Source organism: Lacerta agilis, chromosome 3, assembly GCF_009819535.1.
Source record: "Lacerta agilis isolate rLacAgi1 chromosome 3, rLacAgi1.pri, whole genome shotgun sequence".
Taxonomy (NCBI): domain Eukaryota; kingdom Metazoa; phylum Chordata; class Lepidosauria; order Squamata; family Lacertidae; genus Lacerta; species Lacerta agilis.
In genome coordinates this window covers 49,000,782-49,028,314 of record NC_046314.1, presented here as the reverse complement: position 1 = coordinate 49,028,314, position 27,533 = coordinate 49,000,782, and the positions used below count along the sequence as shown (strand labels likewise).

The following is a 27,533-nucleotide window of genomic DNA, read 5'->3' as shown; positions in this document are numbered from 1 at the left end:
GTCCGTCTGTTGGACAGGCGGGCGAAGGAGCCGCCCCTTCCCAGCAGGCGGGCTCTGCGGGGCAGGGAGGGGAGAGGCTGAGATGGGACTCTGGCCGGCCCCGCACACCGCCGAGCGCCCGCGCCATGGCTCGCAACTTCGAGCTCCTCTTTGACTCCCTGGGACACTTCGGCAGGTAACAGGCTGGAGCGCCGAGAGGGAGGCAGCAGGAGGAGTGGGGTTGGAGAGTTGGAGGCGCTGTGGGTCTCCGGTCTGGCCCTCCGCTCCCTGCCGGGCCCCCCTCCTCTCTTGGGCAGGGGCGAGGGTGGGGGTGGCACTGGCGAGGCGCGGGAGAAGCGGAGAGCTTCTTTGACTCGGGCGCCTGCCAGGGGTACGGGAGGGAGACACGTGTCCACCGCGGGGGAGTGAAGGTTGGCCGCTTCCAGTGAAGGCTTGTTGCTAGTTTTGACTCTCGCCTCCCTCCAACAAGCGGGAAGCAGAGAGAGCGCTTCTCTTCTCCGGTTCGCGGCTTATCCTCACACAACAACCTCGCGAAGTAGGCAAGGCTGAGACATGGTGGCTGTCCCCAAGGTCACCCAGTGAGCTTCAGGGATGAATGGGGATTTGAACCCCGGTGTCTTCCCAGCTCGATTCACTACTACAGCACGTTAATGTTAATAAAAGCCCCTGTTTTAAAATACCGGTGTAGGAACACTTAAGGGGGTATATGTATATATATGAGGTGAGAGATCTTTTGGCCAAACGACTAAAAAGAGGAAGTTCCCTAAATTATGGAAAATTTTCCCTTTATCCCAGAGGTCTGGTAGTGGTTGTTCTGCACATGTTCCAAAAGGAACTCTTCCTGCCATTTATGCAATTGTGTGGCATGAGCTCTGTGGGTAGGGTCCAAGTGAGCCTTGGCTCCCATTCACACATAAGGATGGAATACAGTGTGCTTTTTGAAGGGAGTTGTGGAGGTTCCTCCCCCCCCCCCCCGCCCTGTGTGTGCAGAACGCATTGGGAGCTGTTCATAGCAGGGGTGTGTGCAAGGAAGGGCTTGGCAAACCTGTGTCTTGGGGTTCTTTGAGTATGCTCTCACCTCTAGAAACTTAAGTCTACACTTAGGCAGGAAGAACCAGCTGCACAAATATAAGATGGGGGGGGCACCTGGCTTGCCAGCTGTTAGCACCTGTCTGTCTCAAGAGACAATGGAGTGTGCCTCTGGAGGTGAAGTCCAGGGGTCAGCAAACTTACCACACCTCGGGCCGGTGTCTCCAGCGCCGATCGCACGGAGGGCGGAGGAGCGCATGCCCACATGCGTGCACACACGCTATTCCGGCACACTTCCGGGTCGGAGGAGCACCATAAATAGCTTTTGTGCATGGGCCTCCTCTGACCTGGATGTGCACCGGAAATAACACTTGCACATGCACACAAGCTATTTCCGGTGCTCCTCCTACCCAGAAGTGGGCCGCAGCGCAGCACTGGTAAGAGCGGAAGTCAAACCGCTGGAGAATCACAGGGCCCACAGTGACTGCACAGACTGGTAACTGCTACCTCCCACATTGTTTTGGTTGTTTTAGCAGCACCAAAGTTAACTCACTGGGGCGCAAGCCTGGGCAGTGTGTATGGAGGTCCTGGGCTGCCCAGATGACAAGTCCTCACTCGCTGATGAGGTCCAAACGAAAGCAGAGCAAAACATTTGGCACCAGCTTGGCTGCAGGAGGAGTACAAGGCACAATCCAACCATCTTAGGGACTCCACTCCAGATTTGTGTAGGGTTTACTCCTCAGCTTTTTCTTCTCCTGAATATGTCCTGCAGGGCAGCTTGCCAGTAGTACACGTGAAAAGGATCTCAGTGTCTTAGTAGACCACAGGCTTAACATGAGTCAACAGTGTGATGCAGCAGCAAAAAACAAACAAACAAAAACCCCTAATGCTATTCTAGGCTACATCAACAGATGTATAGTGTTCTGATCAAAGGACGTAACAGTCCTGTGCTATTCTGCTTTGGTCAGACCACATCTGGAGTACTGTGTCCAGTTCTGGATGCCACAATTTAAGGATATTGACAAGCTAGAACATGTGCAGAGGAGGATGACCAATATGATGAAAGGTTATGAGGAAAAGAGGAAAAGAGGAGATATGATAGCCATTGTCAAATATTTAAAGGGTTGTCACATGGAGGATGGAACAAGCTTGTTTTCTCCTGCTCCAGAGGCTAGGATCTGAACCAATGGCTTCTAGTTACAAGAAAGGAGATTCTGACTAAACATCAGGAATAGCTTTCTGACAGTAAGAGCTGTTTGACAGTGGAACAGTCTCCCATGAGAGATGGTGGACTCTCATTCCTTGGAGGTCTTTAAGCAGAGTTTCCTGCCATGTATATATTTTAGATGAGATTTCTGCATTGCAAGGCATTGGACTAGATGAGCCATGGGTTCCCTTTGAACTCTGCAATTCTGATTCTATGTTTCTTTGCACCTGTGGGTTCAGTTCCTATTAAGTTCCCCCCCCCCTCTCTCTACAGAGTTTTTGCTTTTAGAGAAAGAAATCTGGTGTACAGGTTTCTTGGTAGTTTATTAAGCACATATTGTTGTAGTCTGGCCAGCTTAGTCACTGTGAATGAGTAATCCAGGGTTTTATTAAAAAAGAATGTTGATTTTTCCTGAATGGGCAGTCTAGCGTTGGGGAATAGGGCTCAGCAGGGAGGGGTGTGTGAGAGAGGAACAGCCCATATTTTGGAGTTAGTCAATGGGCACATTAGCGGCATAAAACAAAATGAGATTGCTGTTGTAAACACCAGAGGGGATTGGGATGTCTGTGTATTTATCTGCTTGGTTTCCCTACACCTGCATGCACACCCAACTCCTATTCATGAAGCTGTCATCATCACAATGGCTCTCTCAAATGAGCAGTTTTTCTTTTGGATTGTAGCTGGTTTGAGGTAAAATGCATCAAACGGCAGTATTTCGCAAGAAGCTACGGGATTGTTTTGTATAGTGGGTGAAGTGTATATGGATTCAAAAACCAGTGGTGGATGTGCACTGGATCCAGATTAAGCAGTGATATGTACACAGCAAGAGACAGGGAGTTAGTGTAAACTAGGTGCAGCCTTGGGAGGGGGTGAAAGTGTTTCTATCTGAATATCTGCTGCCTGTTGTTCTTACTTCCAGTAGGGTTTATCTCAAACTAAGCCAGCCAGCCAGTAAATAAATAAATAAATAAATAAATATTATCTAAAAGAAACAAGATCCTGTTTCACTGCATCTGGAATTTCACTTCTCAGAGCGATTTAAAAGCACCTTCTCCGTTGTTGTGTGTAGAGGTGTAGGGGTACTCTGTTATTCTGCCCTCAGCACATATAATAATAATTCATTATTTATAAGCTGTCCATCTGACTGGGTTACCCCAGCCACTCTGGGAGGCTTCCAGAGCATGTGTTGTCCATGTCAGATTTGACATTTTACTGGATGATACAGTGACCTAATCATGCTAAGCCAAACCTTGGCTCTTGGTTAGTCTGGAGAGAGCTTAACCATGAGCCCATGTTCTGATGGCATGCTAAGCCAAACCACAGTGCGGCACAACAGCAAAAAAGATAGGGGAGAAGCAAAACGGTTGTGAGTTCCTCGTTGGGAGCCTGCATCCCATCACAGATAACTGCATAAAGCTTCCACATGGATGCCGTTATTATGAATATGTATGGATCTGGCTTATACTATAGTGAGTCAGACCATTGGTCTGTCTAACCCAGAGGTGTCTGTTCTGATGGGTAGTGGCTTTCCAATGTTACTATTATTTATTGAATTCATATACTGCCCTATACCCACAATATCTCACACCAGTGTTGCTTCCGGATACCTTTTAAACTGGAGATGCCAGTGGTTTATCTTAGGGTGTTCTATATGCAAAGGATGTGCTATACCAACAAGTTATGGCTCCTATTCCAATAATTTGAAACAGACTACTTTCTCATGAGAGCAGGAAAGTCCAGCATGTAGGCACTCCTGCACTCACCTTCGGTTTGCATATGTGTGTGTATGTGCATACATCACACACACATATGCAAAACCAGAATCACTGGGTGGATCTACACACAGGGAAAAAGCTATAAATAAGTCATAAATGAAATCGTAACAAAAGTTTAAAAAAACTATGTAAAATCGCATAGAAAAGTTTTGTGCTCTACAGCTCCATCTGGTGTTGCATGTTTATAACACAATTAAAACTCTGGTTTTTTACTAATGTAGCTGAGTGCACAGTATTATCGCAGAATGACATGTTATGTATAACTACAAGGGTGGTTCAAGCTGAATACAGTTAGAGTTTGAGGGCTCGATCAGGTCCTGAAGCAGCATTCTTAAGAACTACTGCTTATAGAAACTGTGAATGCTTTATAGCTGCTTTGAGTATGTTTTTTATACATCTTCAGTCATTGACTTTTTGTGTTAGTAAGTATCTTTGACCCTTCATAGGCAAGCAAATGTTTGCTAACAAGGCACTTTGTACCCCTCTTGGAATGTTAAGCTTTTTGCTTCTAAGATTTACCTGTTAAAACTATGAAACTAAAACCTGCAATTCTCCACACCCCATTCTTGTTTGCCGAAGAGCATAAATCTTCACGAGTGTTACTCCAATAGCAGAGTTTTATATAATCTACTGCTCCAGGAGCAGAGGGGAACCCTTGCTTCACCAAGCCACTTTCTATGTTGGTTATCCTCACCAGCAAATGAAGAACCAATGAATGTTTTGCTATTAATATAACTTTTTTTAAAAGTTAACAATATGTTAACAATATGTTTATTTCCTTTTTAGGATCATTAGGGTAGGTAGGAGATTAAAAGGGTATTATTACCCAACTTTCTGCTTCCTTTCAACCTGCTTTTCCTTGGAAATGGGCTGGGAATTGGTCAATATATTCCATTTAAGTCATCATCTATTTATTTTCTGCAGTGGTGAAAGTTGTGCTTTGTATAGTATACATGGAAAATCAAGTATAGTAAATTATAATAATAGAGGAAGGCTTAATACATCAGTGTTAGCTTTTTCTCTCTCTACAAGTAACTGGGCATATACAGTAATTGGCCAATTATGCATGTGTAATTGGCATTTAATTGGAGCTTATCTCTGGATTGGAGTCCGGTGATGAATAACAAGACAATTATTGAAATGAATTCTTGACAGGGCATTCAAGGGCTAATGCTGAACACTAGAGCCATTATAAGAGAGAAACATTTGTATAGCCTGGAAAGACACATGGGGACTGCTTGTCCAAAACCTGTTTGTCTGTTCTGTTGTTCTTCCTCTCCACTAATTCTTCTGCTGCTACTTCCCCCTTTTTCTGTGCCCCAATGGACTACTTTGGGTGCCTCCATCCTAGCCCAACACCTAAAGCGACAATATAGCAGTGTGCTCATGGCCACTATTGTCTTGCACTGCGTTTTATTACAACCAACACCATGGCAACTTCTTGTTGGCTAAAAGGTCGAGAGCACAGTGCAATATTATATTGGTAGTAAGTACATAAAGCCTGGAGGGACCTGGTGATTTGATGCACATTACCAGTGTGGGTTACATGTTATTCATTTGCTTGACTATAAACTAATGGGCAACCTGTGGGCTGCCAGATGATGTTGGTCTACGACTTCCATAAGCCAATGCCAGGGAAGACTGGAGCTATTGTTGGCATCCATCTGTCTTGAGAGACAATGGAGTGCACCTCCGGGGGTGGAGTCAAACCGCTGCATAAGCAGCACCAATACAGGGGTGCCAACTGGAATAAAATATTGGGGAGCTGAGAGAGGTGGGGAGCTGAGCATAGGGTGGGGACCAAAGGTGGACAAACTACCCCAGAAGGAGCATGATGTGCTCCCACCAAAGGTACTGCCCCTCCTCTGGTACCCCATACACCCCATATGGAGCTAGAATCCAGCAATATCTGGAGCATCACAGGTTCCCCACACCTGCTGTTGATTTTTATTTGCTGGACTGTAGGTTTTTAGAAACTCTTTCCACTGTGGACATCCTCCTTTCTGTTTGCAATAGAAACATCAGGGTAAAAAGCAGCAAAGGGGTGAAAATGGAAAATGGTATGAAAGGAAAGATGGGTGAAAGCACAACATTCCTTCAACACCATGCCCTCAGCCCTACTGCTGCAGTTAGGTTTAAAAAGAGGAGAACCCCAAGCAGGGAATTCAAAGATGTGATTAATTTCACCTCTAGTTCCAAGTAACTATCTTGGTGGTTCCTTGTACCTTTCTTAGGCGTATAAATGAAATCTCTGCACGTTTTCCTTTTAGCTGCAGGAGGGCACGCCTTGCTTATAAGCCAAAGAAGACAGCCTTGGGACTCACACAGTTGTTTATAATTCCATGGGTGGGCAACTGCTTGAATTATTAAAATATTTTGTTCGATGCGCAAGTGAAGTCTTGTCTCAGTAATGCTGCAAAGTGCACCTGTATCATAATAATACAAAAGCACCCCAATGCCTTGGGCAAATTCTGTTCTGTGACTGACTGGTAAATAATCCAGACATTATGTGCAGAATTTTGATGAGTTCCAGCAAACCCCAAGGAGCAGTCTGTTAAAAGCAAGAAGACCTGAATGCACGTAGAGATGTTGTTCACAGTATATTAACATATCCTGCTAACTGTCTTAAGTTGCTGTAGGGTTCAGTGTGTTCTAGATTTCACTGGTATTTTTTGAAGCCCAACAACCTGTGGAGAAAAGAAGAATTCAAGTGCAAATACAGAAATAGGCCTAATGTAGACAATATTCAGACAATTGTAGATGTCTCAATTATAGTGTGTAGTTAGCAGAGACTTAGGGCGATATCCAACAAAGTCATACAGCAGAGCTTCTGAAATTAATTGACTTAGGTTCTGTAACTCCATTGGTCTCAGTGGGTCTGTTTCGAATATGCCCGATGTTGGATATCATCCTTTGGGTTCTGTTTGGCATTACCACAACATATTATTTTATTGACCACTGGTATTGCTTCGTAACTTGCATAAATAGACAAACCAATGAACTAAATCCCATCAAACATGCATCATAATTGATGGATGTAAGTACTATGCTGAAGAGCCTTTGAAAATTAGAAATTAATAAAAATAAAGCTTATCCAGTAATGAGATACAAAAATGTAATTTGCTCCTCTGTACCTGTTTGTTAGCGGATGTGGGTGGCGCTGTGGGTTAAACCACAGAGCCTAGGGCTTGCTGATCAGAAGGTCAGTAGTTTGAATCCCTGCAACGGGGGTGAGCTCCTGTTGCTCGGTCCCTGCTCCTGCCAACCTAGCAGTTCGAAAGCACGTCAAAGTGCAAGTAGATAAATAGGTACCGCTCTGGCGGGAAGGTAAACGACATTTCCGTGCACTGCTCTGGTTCGCCAGAAGTGGCTTAGTCATGCTGGCCACATGACCCGGAAGCTGTACGCCGGCTCCCTTGGCCAGTAAAGCGAGATGAGCGCCGCAACCCCAGAGTCGTCTGCGACTGGACCTAACGGTCAGGGGTCCCTTTACCTTTACCTGTTTGTTATTAAAAGGCTGTGTGTGTGTCAAAGGTTGTATGTGTGTTTTAAGGATTTAAGGAAGGGAAAGGCACAACTGGGTTTTAATGGACAGAAGCAGTTTGTTCTTGATCGGGAAAAGTCTCACCAGGACGTTTAAAAGTGGGATACAAAGGGCTATCTGAACATACGAGGGACTAATCTATGTATGTAAGGTGCCCCAATGCTTTTTTTTTTTTAAGGAAGAGCAGCACTGGGAATGCAGGAAGCTGGAGGGGGAGAAGGAGTGGGGTTACTTCCTTCACCCTATGTCAACCTGCAATGGCTTTGCTCTAAATCAGAACCTCTGTCCGCTTAATCCAAACACTTCCCCCCCTGTTCTGTGGGGTTCAGAATGTATTTGTGAGGTCAAGAGGCATGTTCAGTGCTGACAGATTCATTGTAAGTATAGCAGGTGGCCTCTGTTCAAGTGACTGCCTAAGGCTTTATTTGCGACCCAGGGTCTATTCCAAAAATGAAAAATACAGGTAACAAAAAGGGACAATTAGGCATTGTCTGACTGGTCTGTTATGACATATTTATAGGATATCTGGCATGCTTTTACTAAGCTTAGTTTCAGTATTCGCCTACACAGACACTCATGTGCTCACACATACATACCCAAAAAGGGACCACCCATACACAAGGGGGTGATATTGACAGACCCAAGATAACCCCAAGGTTTTCAGAGGTACAAAAAATACCTCTAAGCTACAGGAAGTCCCACAAAATAACCCAAAGTGCTTGGCCACGGAATGCTGACTGACACAAGAGAGGGGGGAATCTGAAAATGGGATGGGAGTGGAATGAAGTGACTGGTAAAGGAGGATGGAGGAAGGGAGAATTTTATATTTTAAAATGGTAGCTACAAAAAGAAAAATTCTGTATTTCGATAAGCTGCTTTAAATGTACTCAAGGGTGGAAGTGAGAGCTGCCCATAGGAATCGGTGCAGAAATGCAGTATTTTTCATGTAGTTGGAATTGAGTACAAATGTGTCCAACCCCAGAATGGAGTGGAGTGTACCCAAAACACCCCGGTGAAGCTTGAGCGTGCTCAGTGGGCACAGCATTCATTATGTACTCTGAAGAGAGGAAAGAATGAAGTGGCGCTCCACTTTGCAACATTCTTGCAGGTCCCACTTGAGATTACGTAAGTCACTTAATTCCCAGTGAAATGTGTGCCTTTTAGTGACATTTTAAGCTCTTGCTGTGTTTGGCCTCAGAAAATGTACTTATAAATGAGAAGCAACATAATGGAGTTTGTTTACTTTTGCTTTTGTTTGTTTTTAGCTTTGCACTAAGTCCGCACTATTCTGGCTTTCCTATCCAAGACTTTCCTGGCTTCATGTATTTTGAGGATTAATTTATTCATGTGGTATAGGAGCCAGCTCAGTGCTGGGGAACCTTTTTTTTTTTTTAGCTTTCCTTTCTGGGCAACCTTCTGGGGGCCACATGCACATGCACATGCACGAATGCACATTTTACCTTTGTTTCAGTAGGCTAGTTTCTACATGCACTCACATACCCCTCTCTATCCTCCACCCAGGGAAGCCAAAGGTGTGATCAGGGCTCAAGGACACATTCCAGCCAGGCAAAAACACTCAAGGAGGGTGTGGAGCAAGATGGGAGATGGGGTGTAGCCTAGACAGAGTTCTGATGGCCAAACAGGGGGACTGGAAGGGTTGCATTCAGTCCCTGAGCCAAAATTCGCCCACTCCTGTCCTAACGGAGATACTGGAGCATCACAGATCCATTCCACAAATGATCGCTGTACACCAGGGGTCAGCAACCTTTTTCAGCTGTGGGTCGCTCCACCGTCCCTTAGACCATGTGGTGGACCGGACTAATTTTTTTTTTGGAGGGGGGGGGAATGAATGAATTCCTATGCCCCACAAATAACCCAGAGATGCATTTTAAATAAAAGCACACATTCTGCTCATGTAAAAATACCAGGCAGGCCCCACAAATAACCCAGAGATGCATTTTAAATAAAAGGATACATTCTACTCATGTAAAAACACGCTGATTCCTGGACCGTCCACGGGCCGGATTTAGAAGGCAATTGGGCCGCATCCGGCCCCTGGGCCTTAGGTTGCCTACCCCTGCTCTACACAGGCGGCTCAAATAGGTGTGTTGTTGACACACTTCTGAAATCACATCGGGAAGGGACTGGAATTGTCCTTCTATGACATCCAGTAGTGCACAAGGCAGCTAGTGTTGTGGAAAGTTTGGGCTGTGTAGCCTTGCAAACTTTCCATACATTTCTGGCAGTTCTGTAACCCAAAAGAAGAAATGCCCAGCTATTTATACTTTACTTGGTTGTTTGCTTGTGGAAAGAAGTGCCTTCTTCTTAAAGTTGTTGAACACAGTAGGTATCACTGGTGGCATTATTACTGGCACTCTCCTCCCCCTGAACACACCCCTCAGATGCGTGCTGCCCAACAGTTGCCTTTTTGTTTGTGAATAAGCAGTTTCCTAGTGAAGGTATTTGGAAGGACAGGAAAAGTACCAAAATAATTTTGGTGCCATAAATCCTGTGGGATACTGAGGTTTCCAGATTAGAAGGGGAAATGCAACATCTTGCTATGGGATTTTTGCGCTTCTCCTTCTCTTGCCCCATATACTTTAGCCTGTAATGGTTTTATTGATCAGTAGGCATTTTTATTGTGGTTGTTTTGCTGTTATTTCTGAAATATGTTCAATAACCTGTTGTTCATTTATTTTGGGAGATCCAGCCACGGGATTAGAGCCTAAGATAAGCCAACTCGAGGAAGGTCATGGAAGGAAAGTTTCCTGTTCTCATTCCCACCCCCACCTCATAAAGCCTCTCTGGAGAATTTGAGGCCTCCAGAACAATGTGGGATGGGGTTGTTTCTGGGAGGCCCTATAGGCACTGTGGCTAACTTCTGGATTTGAGGATAGGTCAGAAGGGTCTTTCTAGTTCCTTCCTACCACTCCTCCAGCCATTGCGTCTCTGCATCTTTGTTTCAGCGTGACACTGGGTGGCGGTGATAAATGAAGACTTCCCTCAGTGCTCCTTCACATACAATTTCTTCAGTACATTTCGTTCAGAGCCCTGCTTCAGCTCGGGCCCCATGTGTTTCAGGTTTCCATAAGTGGAGTTTCTCTAGACTTCCCTTTGGGAAGTGTTGCAATAAGTGGATGTGAAGCCAGTTTTGGAATCCCTTTGCATGGCTTTTGCCCGATGTTGGCAGTAATTTGGGTTTGTGAATGGAAGCTCTTCATCCTTTGCACTCACAGTAGGCCTGGTATGTTGAGACTGTTGTGTAGAAGACTTACTGGGTTTGGGGAATAGGAAAATTACCTAGTTATTCAGGCTTGTAAGTTATAAATGTTGAGATACCCTCAGATTGTGCAATTGCCGGGATTAAGGTTTTTTCCATGTTGACATCCCAGGTTGATTTTCATCCATCCCCACCCCTGGCCTCTTCTTAATATAGAAATAGCAGCGAGCTATTTTGAAATCAAAATATGCAAAAAGGACAAGATTGATTTATGGTCTATAAACTGGATTGGCTAAAATCGGTGTCATTTTTACCAGTTGTCTCACTAAAATGTAGATTTTAACCCTTCAACTGCAGATTGCAGAACACTTTAGACCCTGATCCTGTGTTTATGTGCCTTACACAAGGCATACCGGATCCATGTGCATATTGTTTATCTTAATAGAACTGTGTTTTCTTCTATCAATTCACTGGGACAAAGTTCAGTTTTTAAAACCATTTCTTTGAGTTTAAAAGTGTGTCACTTTTTAGAACATCAGGATATAATTTCAAATGGTAAATATAATGATAATTAATTGCTTGTTTTCCTTTTCAGATACCAGGCATGGGTTTATTTTGCATCTGTTTTTCAATCTATTTCTTGTGGCATCCACTACTTGGCTTCTGTCTTCTTGGCTGTTACACCAAAGTTCATATGCAGTGTCCCTGGAAATGTGAGTAGTGTTCTGATTTATAATTCATCTAGTTCAAGAATAGAGGATGCCTGGGCACTCTGGACATCAGCACAACACTACATCTTGGTGCAGCTGGAAAATGGAGATGTTTGGGAACTTAATCAGTGCAGCAGGTCCAAACGAGAGGACACTTCAAATTTTACTTACGAATACAGTGGTAACAAGACGGATGTTCAATGCACTGATGGATTCATCTATGACCAGACCAAATGGCAGAGCACCATCGTGACAGAGTGGGATTTAGTCTGTCAGCGGGAATGGCTTGCAAAACTCACACAACCCACATTCATGTTGGGAGTCCTTTTTGGAGCTGTGATCTTTGGAGAAATTGCTGACAGGTACAGTAATACTGAACTTGCCTAAACTAGCTTGGTGACTTGGGTTCAAATCCCCATCCACATGGTTTGGTTTGTTAGATGCAACAGGAAAGTGCAGAAGGATGCCATCAAAATATATCATTCTAGATTTCTCAAGCAAGTTTCTGCTTACAGTAGAAAGCACAGAGCTGAGAGATGTGGAATACAATTCCTATTCAATCAAGTTAACAGTCAGAGGCTGAGCTTGAACAAGGCATGTTAACTGAGTGTTTTCAAGAGGAAATGTAGTTGACTTGCAAGCTCATGCAATGTTGGTGTCCTGTTCTCTTTCCACCCTCTCTGATGCCCCAGTCAAAAGACAAGAAAAGAAGTTACTCAGCCAGAGGCACATAGCTCCAATGCATTTTTGGATCACTTTTAATAATTTGGGAGGGAGGCCCTGCTTCTGTGTTATCCATGGAAATGTATTTTGAGCAACAAAAATAGAAAGGTAATCCTATTCATGTGTTCTAAGAATTGTAGCCTAAGGGAACCTAAGATGTAGGTGGAATGCAGCTGTCACATAGGCTGGAGAAATTACAGTAACTCCACCACACACCTCAGTATCCTTGTTGAGGAAATGCAACACACAATATAATGCAGACATACTCCAGCCCCTCAGCATCACTGTAGGTGGTGTTCAGATGGTCCTACAGAATGTTGAGAATAGGCAGCAAGCAATGAGGTTTATATCATCATCATCATCATCATCATCATCATTTCATTTGTATGCTGCCTTTCCAGAGTTAAAACTCTGCTCAAGGCAACTTACAACATTGTGGTTTGTGTTTTTTTTACATAATTACAAACATAGCAAAAGTAGTCAAAAACAATAAATAAAACACATCAAAAAGTCCACAGCCAAATTGAACAATTTACCTTCTGTCACTAAAATGAAACCATCAGCACTACTTCATTTCCCCCCTTTCAGTGACAATGAACATTTGATTGCCCAGTTTCACCTTTTGTAGCCCCCCACCGCACCCGAATCATGTTGGTGCTCAAATGTTTCAGTTGCAAACTTTTCAGAGCAATGCATAAAAATCGCCACCTATTAGTTTGGATTAATTTTTCTTCTAAAAAAACATAGTCAGGCAAATGGATTTTTGATATTTTTATTCTGTAAAAAATTGTTTGATTTTCATTTTTTGATTTGGTTTTTTAAAAAAATTAAATAAACATGTTGGAACCTACCTTGGAATTTAATTACTAATAAACAGGTGTAGTCAAACCTTAACGAACAGCTTTTTGAATGTGAAAGCCATTGACTGCATCAGGCACAGAGGTGTGCCATGAGGCTTCCTAGGGTGTATCTGTTCTATGCACCTTTCTTAGCATAGTCATGAAAAGCAATACAGTACAGCATCCACATGTTGCTGATTTGGGAAAAAAATACTGGTTGTTGCAAGTGTGTATCTTAAGGCAATGAAACAGACAATGCCATTTTTGTTGACACTTAGTAAAAACAGGCAGTGCTGTGTCTGTTTTGCAGACTACTATCATGCAACCTAGAAAAAGGTTCGCATCCTGTTATCGGTGAGCATATTGTTATCTCTGTGAGACATTCGTTGTTTCTTCATTGTATTTGGCTTGTTAGTTTAAGCCTCTTCTCTGCTGTTTACATGCAGCATGTTCTCCTCATCCAGCAGCTTTACATGGCTTTTTGTATGATGCCCTGTATCCCAAATAATTAAAAGATATTAGAGTTGCCATATGTCTGGAATTTCTCGGACATATTCAGAATACTGCAGTCGGTAGCAGTGTCCTGGCAGAAATCGGCAGAAAGTCTGGCAGCCCCCCCAAAAAAACTTCAACCACCATGCCAAAAAAAAAGCTTTTTTGTCTGGATTTTCGCTGTTTGAAATATGTTAACCCTAAAGATATCCTTGAATTGAACAATATCTACTAAGTATGTAGTCTGCCTGTGACCTCAGAACACTCAGAATTCTAAAATTTAAGTGGGAGTTAAATTAAGCTTTCTCTCCTGCTGAACTCAATCAGTAGGACATAGAAATGTGTAACTTTGGCTGGCTGGAGGTGAGTGTAGAAACTTTTTGTTTGTTTGTTTGTAAGGAATGAATGTTGGCTACTGTGCAAAGCCTCCACCTACTTTTGCCTCTGGCCCCTGGAAGTTTGCTTAGGACAGGATGTTGCCCTCATGCTCGATACAATTACTCCGTCCAAAGATAAAAGTAACAGCAGCTGCCCTTTAAAAAAGCCATTAGCTAAAATGCAAACTCTGAAAATGAGCTTTGAAGCTCATTTTGAGTTAATGAAATGAAGATAACTGTTTTTAAAAAGAGATTAATAAAAAGCTATTGCAGAAATATCAAGCATAAAAATCTAGTAAATAAGAAGTATAAAATCTGCAGTAAACCACATGCTGCTAGATACACCATTGGTGGGGCTTCCTTGTTTCTCTCTCATTATGGTAATGCAAGCCCCAGAGTTAGAAATGCTTTTCTGATGCAGTTTCTGCAATATTTATTTTTATGCTTGTTTTCTTACTGCGTTCCACAGGATGGGGAGACGGCCCATCATGTGGTTCACCAGCACTGGCCAGTTTATATTTGGCATTGCAGTGGCGTTCACATTTGACTACACAAGCTTTGTGATTGTCCGTTTCCTGCTTGCAATGGTAAGAACCCAAGTTGATTTTCCCCAACAAAATAATTTCCTTGGCTGTTCTGAAGGCTCTTTATTATTAAACCTCCAAAAGTGTATTCTAGCTGCAGTCTCTAAACCAGTTAAGCCAAAGCACTTGGATTGATCTCAGTACGATTTCAGTGACACTAAAATGCTTCTGGGAGCTTCTTAAGTGTCTCCAGGAGTTTTCCTGGCTACCTCAGAGCATATTGCCTAGCCTTGTTTTATATTGACTGCCGTTTAATATATGTAGGCCCAATCCAGACAAAGCGAAGCACTTTGAAATATCATTCATTTAAGGTGGAAGCATTAAACATGTACCTCGCTCATTTGATCAACAGATCTTAAATACTGAATGTTTTCTTATTTATATATAGCCATATCCCGTATTTCTTTCAAAGAAGCAGGGAAGTGAACTAGGGTAATCTTATTATTTTCCCCCAACATAGCTTTGTTGAGGTAAGCTAGGCTGAGAAAGAGAGTGATTGTCCCAAGACTGTTTAGGCCTCATCCATACATCCATTTGTTCCATGATTACTTCTGTTTGCCCCTTGATTTCTAGGCATGGGTTTGAGAGGCTTTGCTTTTGTCCTGCCACTTTTAAATACAGCTGAATTGAAACAAACATCAATCCGCAGAAAACCTGATTGACATTTGTTCCGATTCAGCAGTAAAGAGTGGGTTTTCCCAGGGAAAGCGGTGGGACAAAAGAAAAACCTCTCGGACTCAGGCCTAGTAATCATGGGACAAACAGAAGTGTGGATGAGCCCATGGTGAGTTTTCCATTGCTGAGGGGAAATCTGAACCCAGATCACCCTGATCCAATTCACACTGGCTCCCTTTTTGGCTGGATTATAGCCTACATTTATATTCGATACTATTGCTTAGTTTGTTCTTGGATCACCGCTTTCCTCTTTATTGCACATCACGGACTTCTTGAATAGCTTGACCATCTATTTTAAATTCTTGTCGTAGAGGGAGACTAGACTGAAGCCATTTTCTTTTTCTGTTTTTCCCCCACCTCCCAGGTTTCAAGTGGCTATCTGGTTGTAGTGTTTGTTTATGTGACTGAATATATTGGCATAAAGGCTCGCACGTGGGCATCCATGCACGTCCATGCGTTTTTTGCACTGGGGATTATGGTTGTGGCTCTGGTAGGCTACTTGGCCCCAACCTGGTGGGTCTACCAGATATGCCTTTCCGTAACAACTCTCCCCTTTGTCTTGTGCTGCTGGATGCTCCCAGAGACACCCTTCTGGCTGCTCACAGAGGGAAGATACGAAGAAGCACAAAAAGTAATTAATGTAATGGCAAGATGGAATAAAGTAAGCACTCCTTGTAAAATTTCTGAACTGTGTTCCGTCCAAGATGATCTAGTCAGTAGCAGAACGGGTGATAATGACATTTCTCCCGTGAAGAAGCACAACATCTTAGATCTGTTTCATAACTGGCACATTGCAAGAAGGACCATTACAGTCTGGCTGATTTGGTTCACTGGGAGTTTAGGATATTATGTGTTCTCCCTCAGTTCCGTGAACCTTGGAGGCAATGAATATTTAAATCTATTTCTCATAGGTAAATATTGTTTGATGTAACTTATTGTACTTCCAACAGAAATGCAACCAACTTTTTTTAAAATAAATGTCTAGTGATTGTCGCCACCACCAGTGAACTTCCAAACTCAGGCCCTGTTCTTGTGAGGGCCATTTCACAGGTAGATGATTTTCAGGGTAATACTGTCATGTTTCAAGCAGGGCTGGGGTTATGGGAATGGGGACCTGGCCCTCTCAGGGATATTCCAGCTAAATGTTCAGCTTTCATCAAGTCTGTAGCCTTTTTACTTTTAGAGATGCAAAGAAACATGTGCAAGAAGCATTGTTGCTCACTAAGATATAATGCTGTCAAACTTAAAACATGTTAGGCTGTAGTCTGCCTGTATGAATGTTCTGGCTGTTCTGCAAAGCTTCTCTGTCCCTTTAGGCCTCTTACTACAGAATTTCTCACTATGGGATTGGCTTCAAGTGGCTACTATTTGCATGAATTATTTAGCTTTCACTTAAAGTTAGTTCATAGCAGTGGTGGCTAATCTATAACCCCAGCCAGCATGGCCTATGGCCAGGGATCATGTGAATTGCAGTTCAGCAATATCTGAAGGGCTACAGTTTAGCCACTCCTGGTTTACACAATTGTGGTTTAGAAATGCTGGCCAAAAAATGAGAATCAAGTATGCATGCTTCTCCCATTGTACACATTACCTGGTGTGCGATGAGCATGCAGGTGCATACCTCTGTATGCATGTCCTCAAATCCTTGCACATCCACAAAGAGGGGAAAGAATGCTGAAATCAAGCGTATGCACATGTACTTTGTGCCACATGTTGAGTTGTGCATGCAGTGCATTGTACTGATGCCTCACTACACATATAAGATTACCTGCTGGAAATTGCATGATCAGATGCTTGGAGTCAGATGCTTCTGTGCTGTGCAGCAATAACATAGCCTAGAACCAAGTGCAGAGCTCCCAGTGCTGAATCCAGAGAACATTTTTGTCTCATTATTTTGGCAGCAGGAGTTGGCCCCAACGTCTGACCAGGAGCCATTGTTACAACAGCACCAAAACTGTGGAAGAGCTGCTATGCAATGCAGAAGTACCATGCAAGGGTTTCCTTCAGGCCTGGCAGGGTACAGGTCTGCTTCAACCTAGCAGCAGGTGACTTGTGGGGTAGAGATGCTTACCTGATTTCTTGGCAGGTGAATTGCAGCTCTTACTGGGTGGGAAAGAGCTGACGTGGCAGGGAGGGCAGCACAATGCAAACGCAGCAGGAGGAGTGCCAGGTCAGCTCTGCCTTTGCGTTGACCGTGCTGCCCTCCCCACCACCTCACCTCTCTTAAGCAGCAGGGACTCACCTGCCAAGAGGTCAAGTCAGCATCTCTGCCCCACCATGCCACCTGCTACTGCTATAGCCACTAGGCTAGTATCCTAATAGTCCTCTGGCCATTTAATGCTGTTGTAGACATTTATGCAGACAGGAAGTAGCACTTGGAACCAGAAGGGTTGTGGGAACAGAGGTGGCCAGCCCTCCCTCACCTGCCTTGCCTAGAAAGGCTGCTGTAGCTGTGTGCAGCACAAGTGCCTCTGTGCCACAGCATCCAGAGCTGTGGATGGGGCTGGGCTGTTCTTACTCACAAACTAGCATCATCAGTTGACATTTTTGAGGATGTACGTAAGATAAGGTGCTAGTATTCCATTTTGTTTAGCAGCAGTGTATTGCCAGTGGATCGATACTGTTACAAGAGAGAATTTTTCTGTAATCGTGAAGACATTTATCAGCTGCTGACCACTTATGGCATGGTTCAGCCAAATTGGAGCCATGCTGCTGATTTCAGCAGGAGACTTAAAACATATGCTTAAATCTCTTCCATTTTTATCACCATTTCACAGTATTTCAGTTTGATGGGATTGTGCCCATTATTTCAATATATTTAGTGTCAGGATATTAGTCATATGAGCTCCAGTTAACTGGCAATCCTAAGGGCCTTTTCACCCTATGCATGCCTGTGTCACAATAAGTCTTTAAAGTGCCACAGAGCAAAGAATTCTTTCTTTATTTCAGCTTTTTGACATAGGACTGTAGGAGCCATTTTAGATATCCTTTTGACACCTGGGGAAAGTTGTTTTGTAACAGCCCTTGTTTCTGCAGATCATTTCCCCCAAGTGGCAAGTGTATTTCATATTCAGTACCTCGCAGTATTCTAGGCCGCCCTGTTTCCATCGCCATATTGCAAATTGGGAGGGCTGAGGCATAAGGGGAGGGGCAGGTTAAGGCCACACTGGAGAGAAAATAAAAATCATGAGAAGCAGCAGTCCAGCCATGTCTTTACTTATCTAACACATTTTTAAAATGTGAATTATCTAATGCTAGGTGCTGTGGAGCTTCCTGCCTATGTCCTCGCTTGCATAGGAATGGACAAACTGGGACGAAGGAACACCTTGATCCCATTCCTCATCTCGAGTGCAGTGATCTGCGCTCTAGTAATGGTGATACCTCAGGTGAGTCACTCACACCTGCATCAGATGTATATAAACATGCTGTGGGTCTTGTGCTACCGGTAATGTAGCATCCTGAGCAAGGCAAGAGGATCTATTCAGGGCATGTGTTGTTTCTTGTCAGTTTCAGCCATATCTGCATTATATAGTTAAAGCAGTATCACATCGTTTTAAGTAGTCCTGGCTTTCCTGCTTTCCTTAAAGAATCCTGGGAACAGTGGTTTTTAAAGATGCTGAGAATTGTTGGGAGATGCCTGTTCCACTCACAGAGCCGAGGGAACTCTGTTTCCTTGTTAAGGAAAACAAGGGTCTTCTAACATCATTAACAAACTTTGCTTCCCATGATTGTTGAAAGTCTCATGGTACTTCTTTAAATGTATAATACTTGTTGTTGTTGTTCAGTCGTTCAGTCGTGTCCGACTCTTCGTGACCCCATGGACCAGAGCACGCCAGGCACGCCTATCCTTCACTGCCTCTCGCAGTTTGGCCAAACTCATGTTAGTAGCTTCAAGAACACTGTCCAACCATCTCATCCTCTGTCGTCCCCTTCTCCTTGTGCCCTCCATCTTTCCCAACATCAGGGTCTTTTCTAGGGAGTCTTCTCTTCTCATGAGGTGGCCAAAGTACTGGAGCCTCAACTTCAGGATCTGTCCTTCTAGTGAGCACTCAGGGCTGATTTCTTTGAGAATGGATAGGTTTGATCTTCTTGCAGTCCATGGGACTCTCAAGAGTCTCCTCCAGCACCATAATTCAAAAGCATCAATGTATAGTACAGATGGAGTCTAATAGCAGGGTTCACCTAATGAACCCCACCAGCAGAAGCCCAGTGCAGGGGTTTCTGCCTGTGCAACAGGCTTTCCCCACTCTCCTCCCCCTGTGCACTCCCCAAAATTGGCTCTTGGGGATTGAGAAAACTCCCAGGATACCAGAGGATAAGAAAATGGGTATCATTCTATCTGGCAAGCAGATACATGTGCACAGATGGAACATCTGTAACAGTGTGACGTTGAATTCCACCCAAGGTTTTTGAATTGCTGCCAGTACATATCCAGCTTGAATTACTGCATCAGAATGCTATGGAAGAATATTGCCCCAGTTCCACCCCTGTTCCATCTCCTCTTGGCAAGTTTTGGGCTACATGAGGCCACATTTGGCAATAGCGGCTCTTGTCAACGTTACAGCAATTATGGGACCTTGGGTTGGCACAGAGGGTTGTTAATGAAACTAATTGTAGACCATAGCTGATGCCATGGCTTAAAGAACTGGGCCATAAATTTCAGAAATACTGACAATATTCCATCTGTAAAACTGGTAACTTGCTGATCTAGCAACCTTTTCCAAAATGTGACTGTTTACATGCTTAGATAGAACTTAAGAAAGGAAACTGCAGCCTCTGGGCCCACAATAGTAGTCAAAAAATACTGTCCAGTCATGATTAAGTGCAGAGATGGAATTAATTACTTGGTAAAGGAAACCAAACCATTATCTGCTCTGGACTATTAAGGGTGCAGTAGGGGTTCCTGAATGTTTACAAAATAGCAAGGCTTTTATGAACTGATTTCTGGAACATAAGTCAAAACGTGACCCTCAGTGAATTCATGCTCCCTATGCTGTTATAAAATTATGTTTCCTCTTAACAGGATTACAGTGTTCTAGTTATTGCAGCAAATATGGCTGGAAAGTTTGCAATAGGTGTTGCATTCGGCCTTATCTACCTGTATACGGCAGAGCTATATCCAACAGTTGCACGGTAAGGCAAAACTCTTTACCCCTTAAGAATTAGAATTGTATCCTGCAGCTTTGCTCTGTGAAAATGTCTTCTGCTTATAACAGTATCAATTGAAATTGGACTTTTTGTTTTACTGTTCAGGACCCTTGCAGTGGGCAGTGGGAGCATGATGTGCCGGGTAGGGAGCGTGGTAGCCCCTTTCTGTGTTTATCTGTCAAGTGTTTGGATCTTTATGCCACAGGTAAATGTCTTGTTTTAACAGCTTCATCAAACTTGACAATGCCAGGACAGTGGTAACTCTGGTTACGTACTTAATTTGTTCCGGAGGTCTGTTCTTAACCTGAAACTGTTCTTAACCTGAAGCACCACTTTAGCTAATGGGACCTCCCGCTGCCGCCGCGCCACCAGAGCACGATTTCTGTTCTTATCCTGAAGCAAAGTTCTTAACCTGAAGCATTATTTCTGGGTTAGCGGAGTATGTAACCTGAAGAGTATGTAACCTGAAGTGTATGTAACCCGAGGTACTACTGTAATGTACTAGATGGCCAGGTGTGAGAACAGCCAGTAGTTGAGGCCTGAAACAAACAAATATCTGCACTGCAGCCCCTTTGAAAATGACTTGAGCATATCCACAATGGACCAGTTCACATATGATGCCATGGCAAACTATGGCTAATCTTGAAGATACAAGCATGTAGGTACTCAAAATTAAAACCATGGCCGTTTCAGTCCTCCCTGTCATCCTGCTGCTTCTTCACCCAGAGCTAAGCTATGGTTTGAATTACAACACTCCTCAATGGGGGGGGGCTCTATCCCACCCCCTCGAGTGCAACTTAGGGGGTTGGGCTGCTCTGTAGCTTCATCTGTGTCATTGTTAACAATAGTAAATAAAACCTCTTGTTTTGCTTTTCATTGCAGTTAGCTTCTCTCGCTTACATGACCTGTTTTCTTTTAGCTAATTGTAGGAGTCATGGCCTTTCTGAGTGGAGTGCTAACCCTGATGCTACCAGAAACACTTGGGAAACCATTGACAAATACGTGGGCAGAACTCATTGAGCATGTGGAAAAAGACAGTGGCTCAGAAAAGCATATCCCAGCATCTCAGGATGGTGCAGCACGGGAGAAGATTGAGATGCTGAACCAAGAGGCACACGGCACTGCTGGATAAGATTTTTTAAAAAGCTATTTATGTGCTGTATTGTGCTCCTTCGTTTGCAATATCCACTAGTTAGTACACGTTCCTTGTAATCTGTACACTCTCTCATCATGGAGACAAGAATTAGAGCTTGTAGAACATATTTTGAAGCTGTTCTGAAGCACCTTGTCAACATATGAAGTGAGTAATGTTAATTCAAAGAAATATGTTTTTCTGATACTGATTTTAAAAGGCCACCTATATTTTCTTTCTCAAATTTCCTGCTGCATTCATTGTCACTTCAAAATCCCCTGTCAATAACGTTTGAATTGCCAAATGCAAGCACAAAAAACATGAATTGGTATTGTCACATTCTCGGACATTTAGACAATGTTTACACAGGAGGAAAACTCTCAAATAATTGTAGTGATTTCTTAATAAATGGAACATGCCAATCTAGGTTTTCTAAGCTTTTGTCTCATTCCTTAGCAATGCGATCCCTTTAATAGGAGAAGCCAGCCCATGGCTTCTAATGGAGACAGTCAACATTTGTAAGTTGTATAGACCAGTGTTTTTCAACCTTTTTTGGGAAAAGGCACACTTGTTTCATGAAAAAAATCACTAGGCACACCACCATTAGAAAATGTTAAAAAATTTAACTCTGTGCCTATATTGACTATATATAAAGTAATTTTTCAATTTTTCCCACGGCACACCAGGCAACATCTCGCGGCACACTAGTGTGCCGTGGAACAGTGGTTGAAAAACACTGGTATAGACCGCATGCATGCTCATTGAATGTTAAAGGAATTATGTGTGACTGAAACAAAATATTGGTAGCTGTATGTTGCAATGTCTGCAGCACAAATAAAATCAGGTTGTCTTAAAAAATGGAGTGCCATTTTTATTTCATTCCTTCCCTTTATTTCAGTTGCAGTCTTTAACTCTTTTAATCTTTAACAGGGCTCTTCAAGTGGGGGGGGGGGGGAAGTGGCATGAAACTAAATGTGTGTACATGCCCTGTGATTTATTACAAATCTGAGGATGATCCAGGATACATTTTCACTGAGCTTATATAAGTCTCATCATCTTAAGTGTGCTGTAAGAATAAAATGTCTTGGTATGCCTGAAGGCCAGAAAAATCTGTGAACAAAACTACAGAAGGATGTTGTACAGTGGTACCTCTGGTTACGTACTTAATTCGTTCCGGAGGTCCGTTCTTAACCTGAAACTGTTCTTAACCTGAAGCACCATTTTAGCTAATGGGACCTGCCGCTGCGCCACCAGAGCACAATTTCTGTTCGTATCCTGAAGCAAAGTTCTTAACCTGAAGCGTTATTTCTGGGTTAGCGGAGTGTGTAACCTGAAGCGTATATGTAACCCGAGGTACCACTGTATACAGAATATTGGCTGCAAATAGCTCTTTGGGGACAAAGAACAGTTCTGGGGCCAATTGTCACTGTGAAAATGGCATAAGGGAAAGAGTTAACCATTGTCCCAATCTGGAAGGGCCCTCCCTCATTGCTGCTTTTTTATTAATAAAGAGGAATGATAGCTCTTAAGCTTGCTAATTTCTTTTTAAAATGGTTAAAGTAACATGGTTTTGACCCTGGAGAGTTTCTTTACCACCCTCAGTTAAAACTAAGGACATGTGCTTGCCTGCTTTGCAGAGCAGAGGCTGGGGTCACCAGACCACAGGTCTTTTGCTGGATGTGTTCTACATATGCATATGTTTATAACATACTAGGCTTTTAAAAAACAAAATATGTGTTGAGTCTTCAGAACAAAGCTTTTTGGTTATTCTTCAATCTTTTATCTTACGTTTACCCCTGCATCTCTCTCACAATTAATTTCTGTTCCTGCTGGAAATGCAACTTTCCCAGCCATTTTAACAAAGAAAACAGTTTGAGGGGAATCAGCTGCTACAATCTCAGCCTTTGGTTTCCACAATGATTCCCCTGTGGCCTCAGAGGGAAGGGCCCTGCCAAGCCCCCTTTGTTGTCCTCCTCCTCCTCCTTTGCCTCCCCACTTTTAACTTTCTCATGTGTTCAGATCTTCTTGGCCTCTCCCTTCTTCTTCCTCTGGCTCCCCAGCTGTGCCCTGTTGCTCTTTCCTTTCTTTGTAGTTTCATTTTCTCAGCAAAGCATCCTGGCACTTCTGTCCCAAGTTTCAACAAGGCCACCTCCTCCCATCACCTTCTGATCACCCATCTTAGAAGTACAGACATCCACCTCACAAGGGCCTGTCAGTTTCCAGAGCCAGGCTTTCAGCTTGCTAGCAACTCCTTCACATTCTGAACCTCTAGCAGCTGCTTGCAAGCTTCTTGTTCATGGGTGTTTTACTGTGCAGGGAAGAAAGTGGCCTAAGGTAAAGTTAGCAAAGAAGCAGAAACCCTTGTGTGAAACTACTAAAGCTCGGCTGTGCAAAATGAATGTTACAACATATTTCTGAGGCAACATTAAAGGAAACACTTATTTTCTTGAACAACAGCAGCAAACTCTAATATTGAGACCACTAGGCAGTGGATCCTAATTAGCTAAGTACTGCAGAGACCCTGTTTTTTTAAAGCCAAGCCATGATCCCCCTACTTTTGAAAATTTTGATCTCTCTGTGGTAGTTTTTGTTAGATGAATGGTGCTACTGAACCCCTGGGTAGGTTATGTAGACCCCCTGAGGTCCATCGACAACCACTTCCTACCCACCAACACCCCCTTCTCCCTCCCTGATTCTTGAACCCTCCTGACTCAAGTGATTGAGACTCGCCATTTCTCATATGCCCCATTTTGTCCGTGTCAAAGGCTAGGGGATAAAGATTGTGATTCTGGAAAGGGGTGTGTGTGTGTGTGTGTAGGCCAACTATATAGTTTCTTATTTTAACAACATAAATCTTTGGCATCCTCAGATATCCTTGGGTGCAACATGTATTGTCCTGCCTTGATACTTGGTACTTGGGCTGGGCCTTAAAAACAACAATTTTATTATTTATATCCCATCCATCTAGCTGGGTTGCCCCTTCTAGATGTTGTACTACAACTCACATCATTTCTGACCATTGGCTCTGCTGGTTGAGGTTGATAGGAGTTGGAGTCCAACAACATCTGGAGGGCCATGGGTGCTCTACCCTTGAAATAAATGTTTCACGACTGGCAGGGCAATTAATCTATGCCACCATGTGTTATCGGCAGCAAAGGTGAAAACCAAAGAACGGCAAGAAAAACAAGAGGCAGTGTAACAAAACAGACAACCACTCTCGCATTGTTTTGAGCAACCCTGTTGCCATCCACCAATCATAATGTTGGTGGTGAACGACATCCCCACATTAGACAAGCAATTAAGCCATTAATCAACGTGTGAGGATAAAATGTCCTGATGATGTCACTAAATGCAATGCTCAACCTCTCCCTATGCACAATGCATTAGTGTTAAGTCAGAAAGAAGTGCTTTCAGTGCTCCCCCCTGTAAAGACTACTGTGAGACAGCCAGCAGGAAACACTGGCAGCCATAGGCTGCAGGCCTCCCCTCAGGCAAGGTGTGACCTTTCCCACCAACCCCAAAAACCAGGTCTGACAAATATCCCTTTTGGCAGGGAAAAGATGGCCAGATAGCAAAGGAGGAAGTGCTATATCAATCAGCAGCCAGACAACTTCATTTTGCAGTAGCCAACGTGTCTCTCTACTAACAAGTCATGAGGATATCTTGTAACTGTGTGTGAAGAGGAGAGCTATGGTTTTTCATGGAACAGATGTTCTCTTTCACAAGACTGGGTTTCATAAGAACGTGGATTTATGGAGTGGTGATGCCATCCAATAACTGAAAATATGGCAGTGAAATCAAGTGACAAACATCTTACGCCCTCAACTTCAGAACTCGGGATACTGTTTTAATTATGGAAAATGAATGTGTTGTTTTTTCCCCATGAAGGAATAGACATAAATGATTGTCCAATGTGTAAATCTATGTACCACTAACTGTGAAAGTGATGACACTGTGTTTTAAAAAAATATTTATAATTAACAATAAATATGTCTGTGCAAGCTATGTATTTTAAGGGGTTTTTATATTTAAAAAATCCTGGTGGTGTTATATATCTATACATATAGATATATAATAACCTGAGCAGTTGCCTTATGCTGACTGTCAGTTACAGAGCTGGCCCGCCCATGATGTGAGGTGATGCACCCACTACAGGTGGTGGAACTGAAAGAGGCGGTACTCTGCCCACCCCACCGCTTCCACTACAGAGAGGGAGCCATTCTGGAGCACAACATGGCCACTAGTCTTCCCTGCCCCTGGGTAGAAAACCCAAGTGAGTAGCAACTTTTGGAGGAGTGCCTCAGTTCCTGCTGAGTTCAGAGAGAACTGGAGCTTGGCAGTAGCAGAAGTGGTTAAACCACAGAGCCTAGGGTTGCTGATCAGAAGGTCGGCAGTTCGAATCCCCGTGACGGGGTGAGCTCCCGTTGCTCAGTCCCAGCTCCTGCCCACCTAGCAGTTCGAAAGCACGTCAAAGTGCAAGTAGATAAATAGGTACCGCTCTAGCAGGAAGGTAAACGGTGTTTCCGTGCACTGCTCTGGTTCACCAGAAACGGCTTTGTCATGCTGGCCACATGACCCGGAAGCTGCACAACGGCTCCCTCGACCAATAAAGTGAGGTGAGCGCCACAACCCCAGAGTCAGACACAACTGGACCTAATGGTCAGGGGTCCCTTTACCTTTTAGTGAAATGGGATAAGCTGTCCCTGCTCAGATAACTAGTCCATGCCTAGCCAAGCATTTTCTGCATGGGCTGCCAGCAGTTTCCAGACATTCTCATTCTACAGCTGCCAGCAGTTCCTAGGCAGAGATCTATTAGTGGGAAATTATGGAGACTGAACCTGAAACCTTATCCAGGCAATGAATGTGTGCTTCCAGGGGCTTAGAGATATTGCTTGCTGCCTCTATACATCTGAAAAATCAGCAGCAGCTCTTAACATTCTACCTGCTAAGGTAAGTCACTGGGAAATATGAGAATTTGTTTTGACTGAAAATGAATTTACACATGTACAGTTCTATGCAGCTAATTGCTCCCAAAGTGCAAAGTGATGATTTGACCATTGATGAAAGAGAGTGCCTGCATTGGATTCCCTTCCAACAAGAAAGAAGGTATAGGGAAGGGCTTCCTACATTTCTGGAAAAGAGCTCCTATTGCATACATATCGGTAACCAAGGACCCAGATATATGGAGTATTAATTTGCTCTTCCCAGCTTCTGAGGAATCATACATCTACACAACATGGCATGAACCTCTTTACCCACCTGGAACAGCCTTCATGTAAATATTTGGCTGGCCCTAAAGATATAAAAATAAACATAAAATATATTCAATATAACCAGCAACTTGAAACATTCTGATAATAAAGCAAATGTGAATTTTGGTCACGATCCAGCACAGTACTTAAATCTATGTTGCACTGTGACCATATATGACATATCTAATCATCTTGTATCATTTTGGCAAGAGACTGTACCAAATAATCATTTTCTGCACGTTGCATTTGCAACCACAATTTTTTTTTTGAACTGCATTCTAATATGTTTTGTGACTCACTGCCAGCTTGGGAGAGGTGGTGGTCCACAAACAATACAAATTATTAGGATGCTCCAATTCAAAGGGAAATTCCCTCCAAAGGGGGGTTTCACTCAAACCCTCCTTCCATATGTTTGCTAGAAATGTGGAGTGGGGTGGCCACTTGGGTTGGCCCACTCATGTATAAACAAACCTTTGGCAGAAGCTCTGATAGACATGTCTGAAGAGAGGAGCTTTAACAGATTTCTCTGAGAGGTAATGGCCTACATTTAAAACACATGGCTGCACACCGGAATCTCGGTAACTGTAGTTTACTCCCCACCTTGAGACTGACACATTTCCTGGGTCCCTTGCAGACATAAACTCGCTCTGCGCAATTATTCCAATTGCAACTACAGAATTATAATCCGGCCATGAATAAACTGCCTCTGGTTTAATATTTAACCTTGCGACTCTTATTTTGACTTCGTTGCCCAGTAGCACCAATTAAAATCATGCAACGAGACAACTGAAGCAGTTTCCCTTGAGGGACCGTGGACACTCCGCGA

General features: G+C 43.5%; 1 protein-coding gene across 2 annotated transcripts; it reads left to right on the top strand.

Annotated features, from left to right (window-relative positions):
- On the top strand, positions 1 to 21,881 carry SLC22A16 (solute carrier family 22 member 16). Of its 2 annotated transcripts, none has more exons than XM_033143592.1 (8): positions 1 to 175; positions 11,371 to 11,847; positions 14,386 to 14,503; positions 15,540 to 16,086; positions 18,434 to 18,561; positions 20,199 to 20,308; positions 20,429 to 20,528; positions 21,243 to 21,881. In XM_033143592.1, exons 1-8 carry the CDS (start codon positions 126 to 128, stop codon positions 21,453 to 21,455), a joined length of 1,743 nt encoding a protein of 580 aa, XP_032999483.1. In that variant the 5' UTR covers positions 1 to 125; the 3' UTR covers positions 21,456 to 21,881. The 2 variants fall into 2 exon arrangements, with proteins under 2 accessions (XP_032999483.1, XP_032999484.1); XM_033143593.1 differs by lacking the exon at positions 21,243 to 21,881 and adding an exon at positions 20,817 to 20,960 and having other exon boundaries at positions 20,429 to 20,572.
- The last annotated feature ends 5,652 nt before the right edge of the window (positions 21,882 to 27,533 follow it).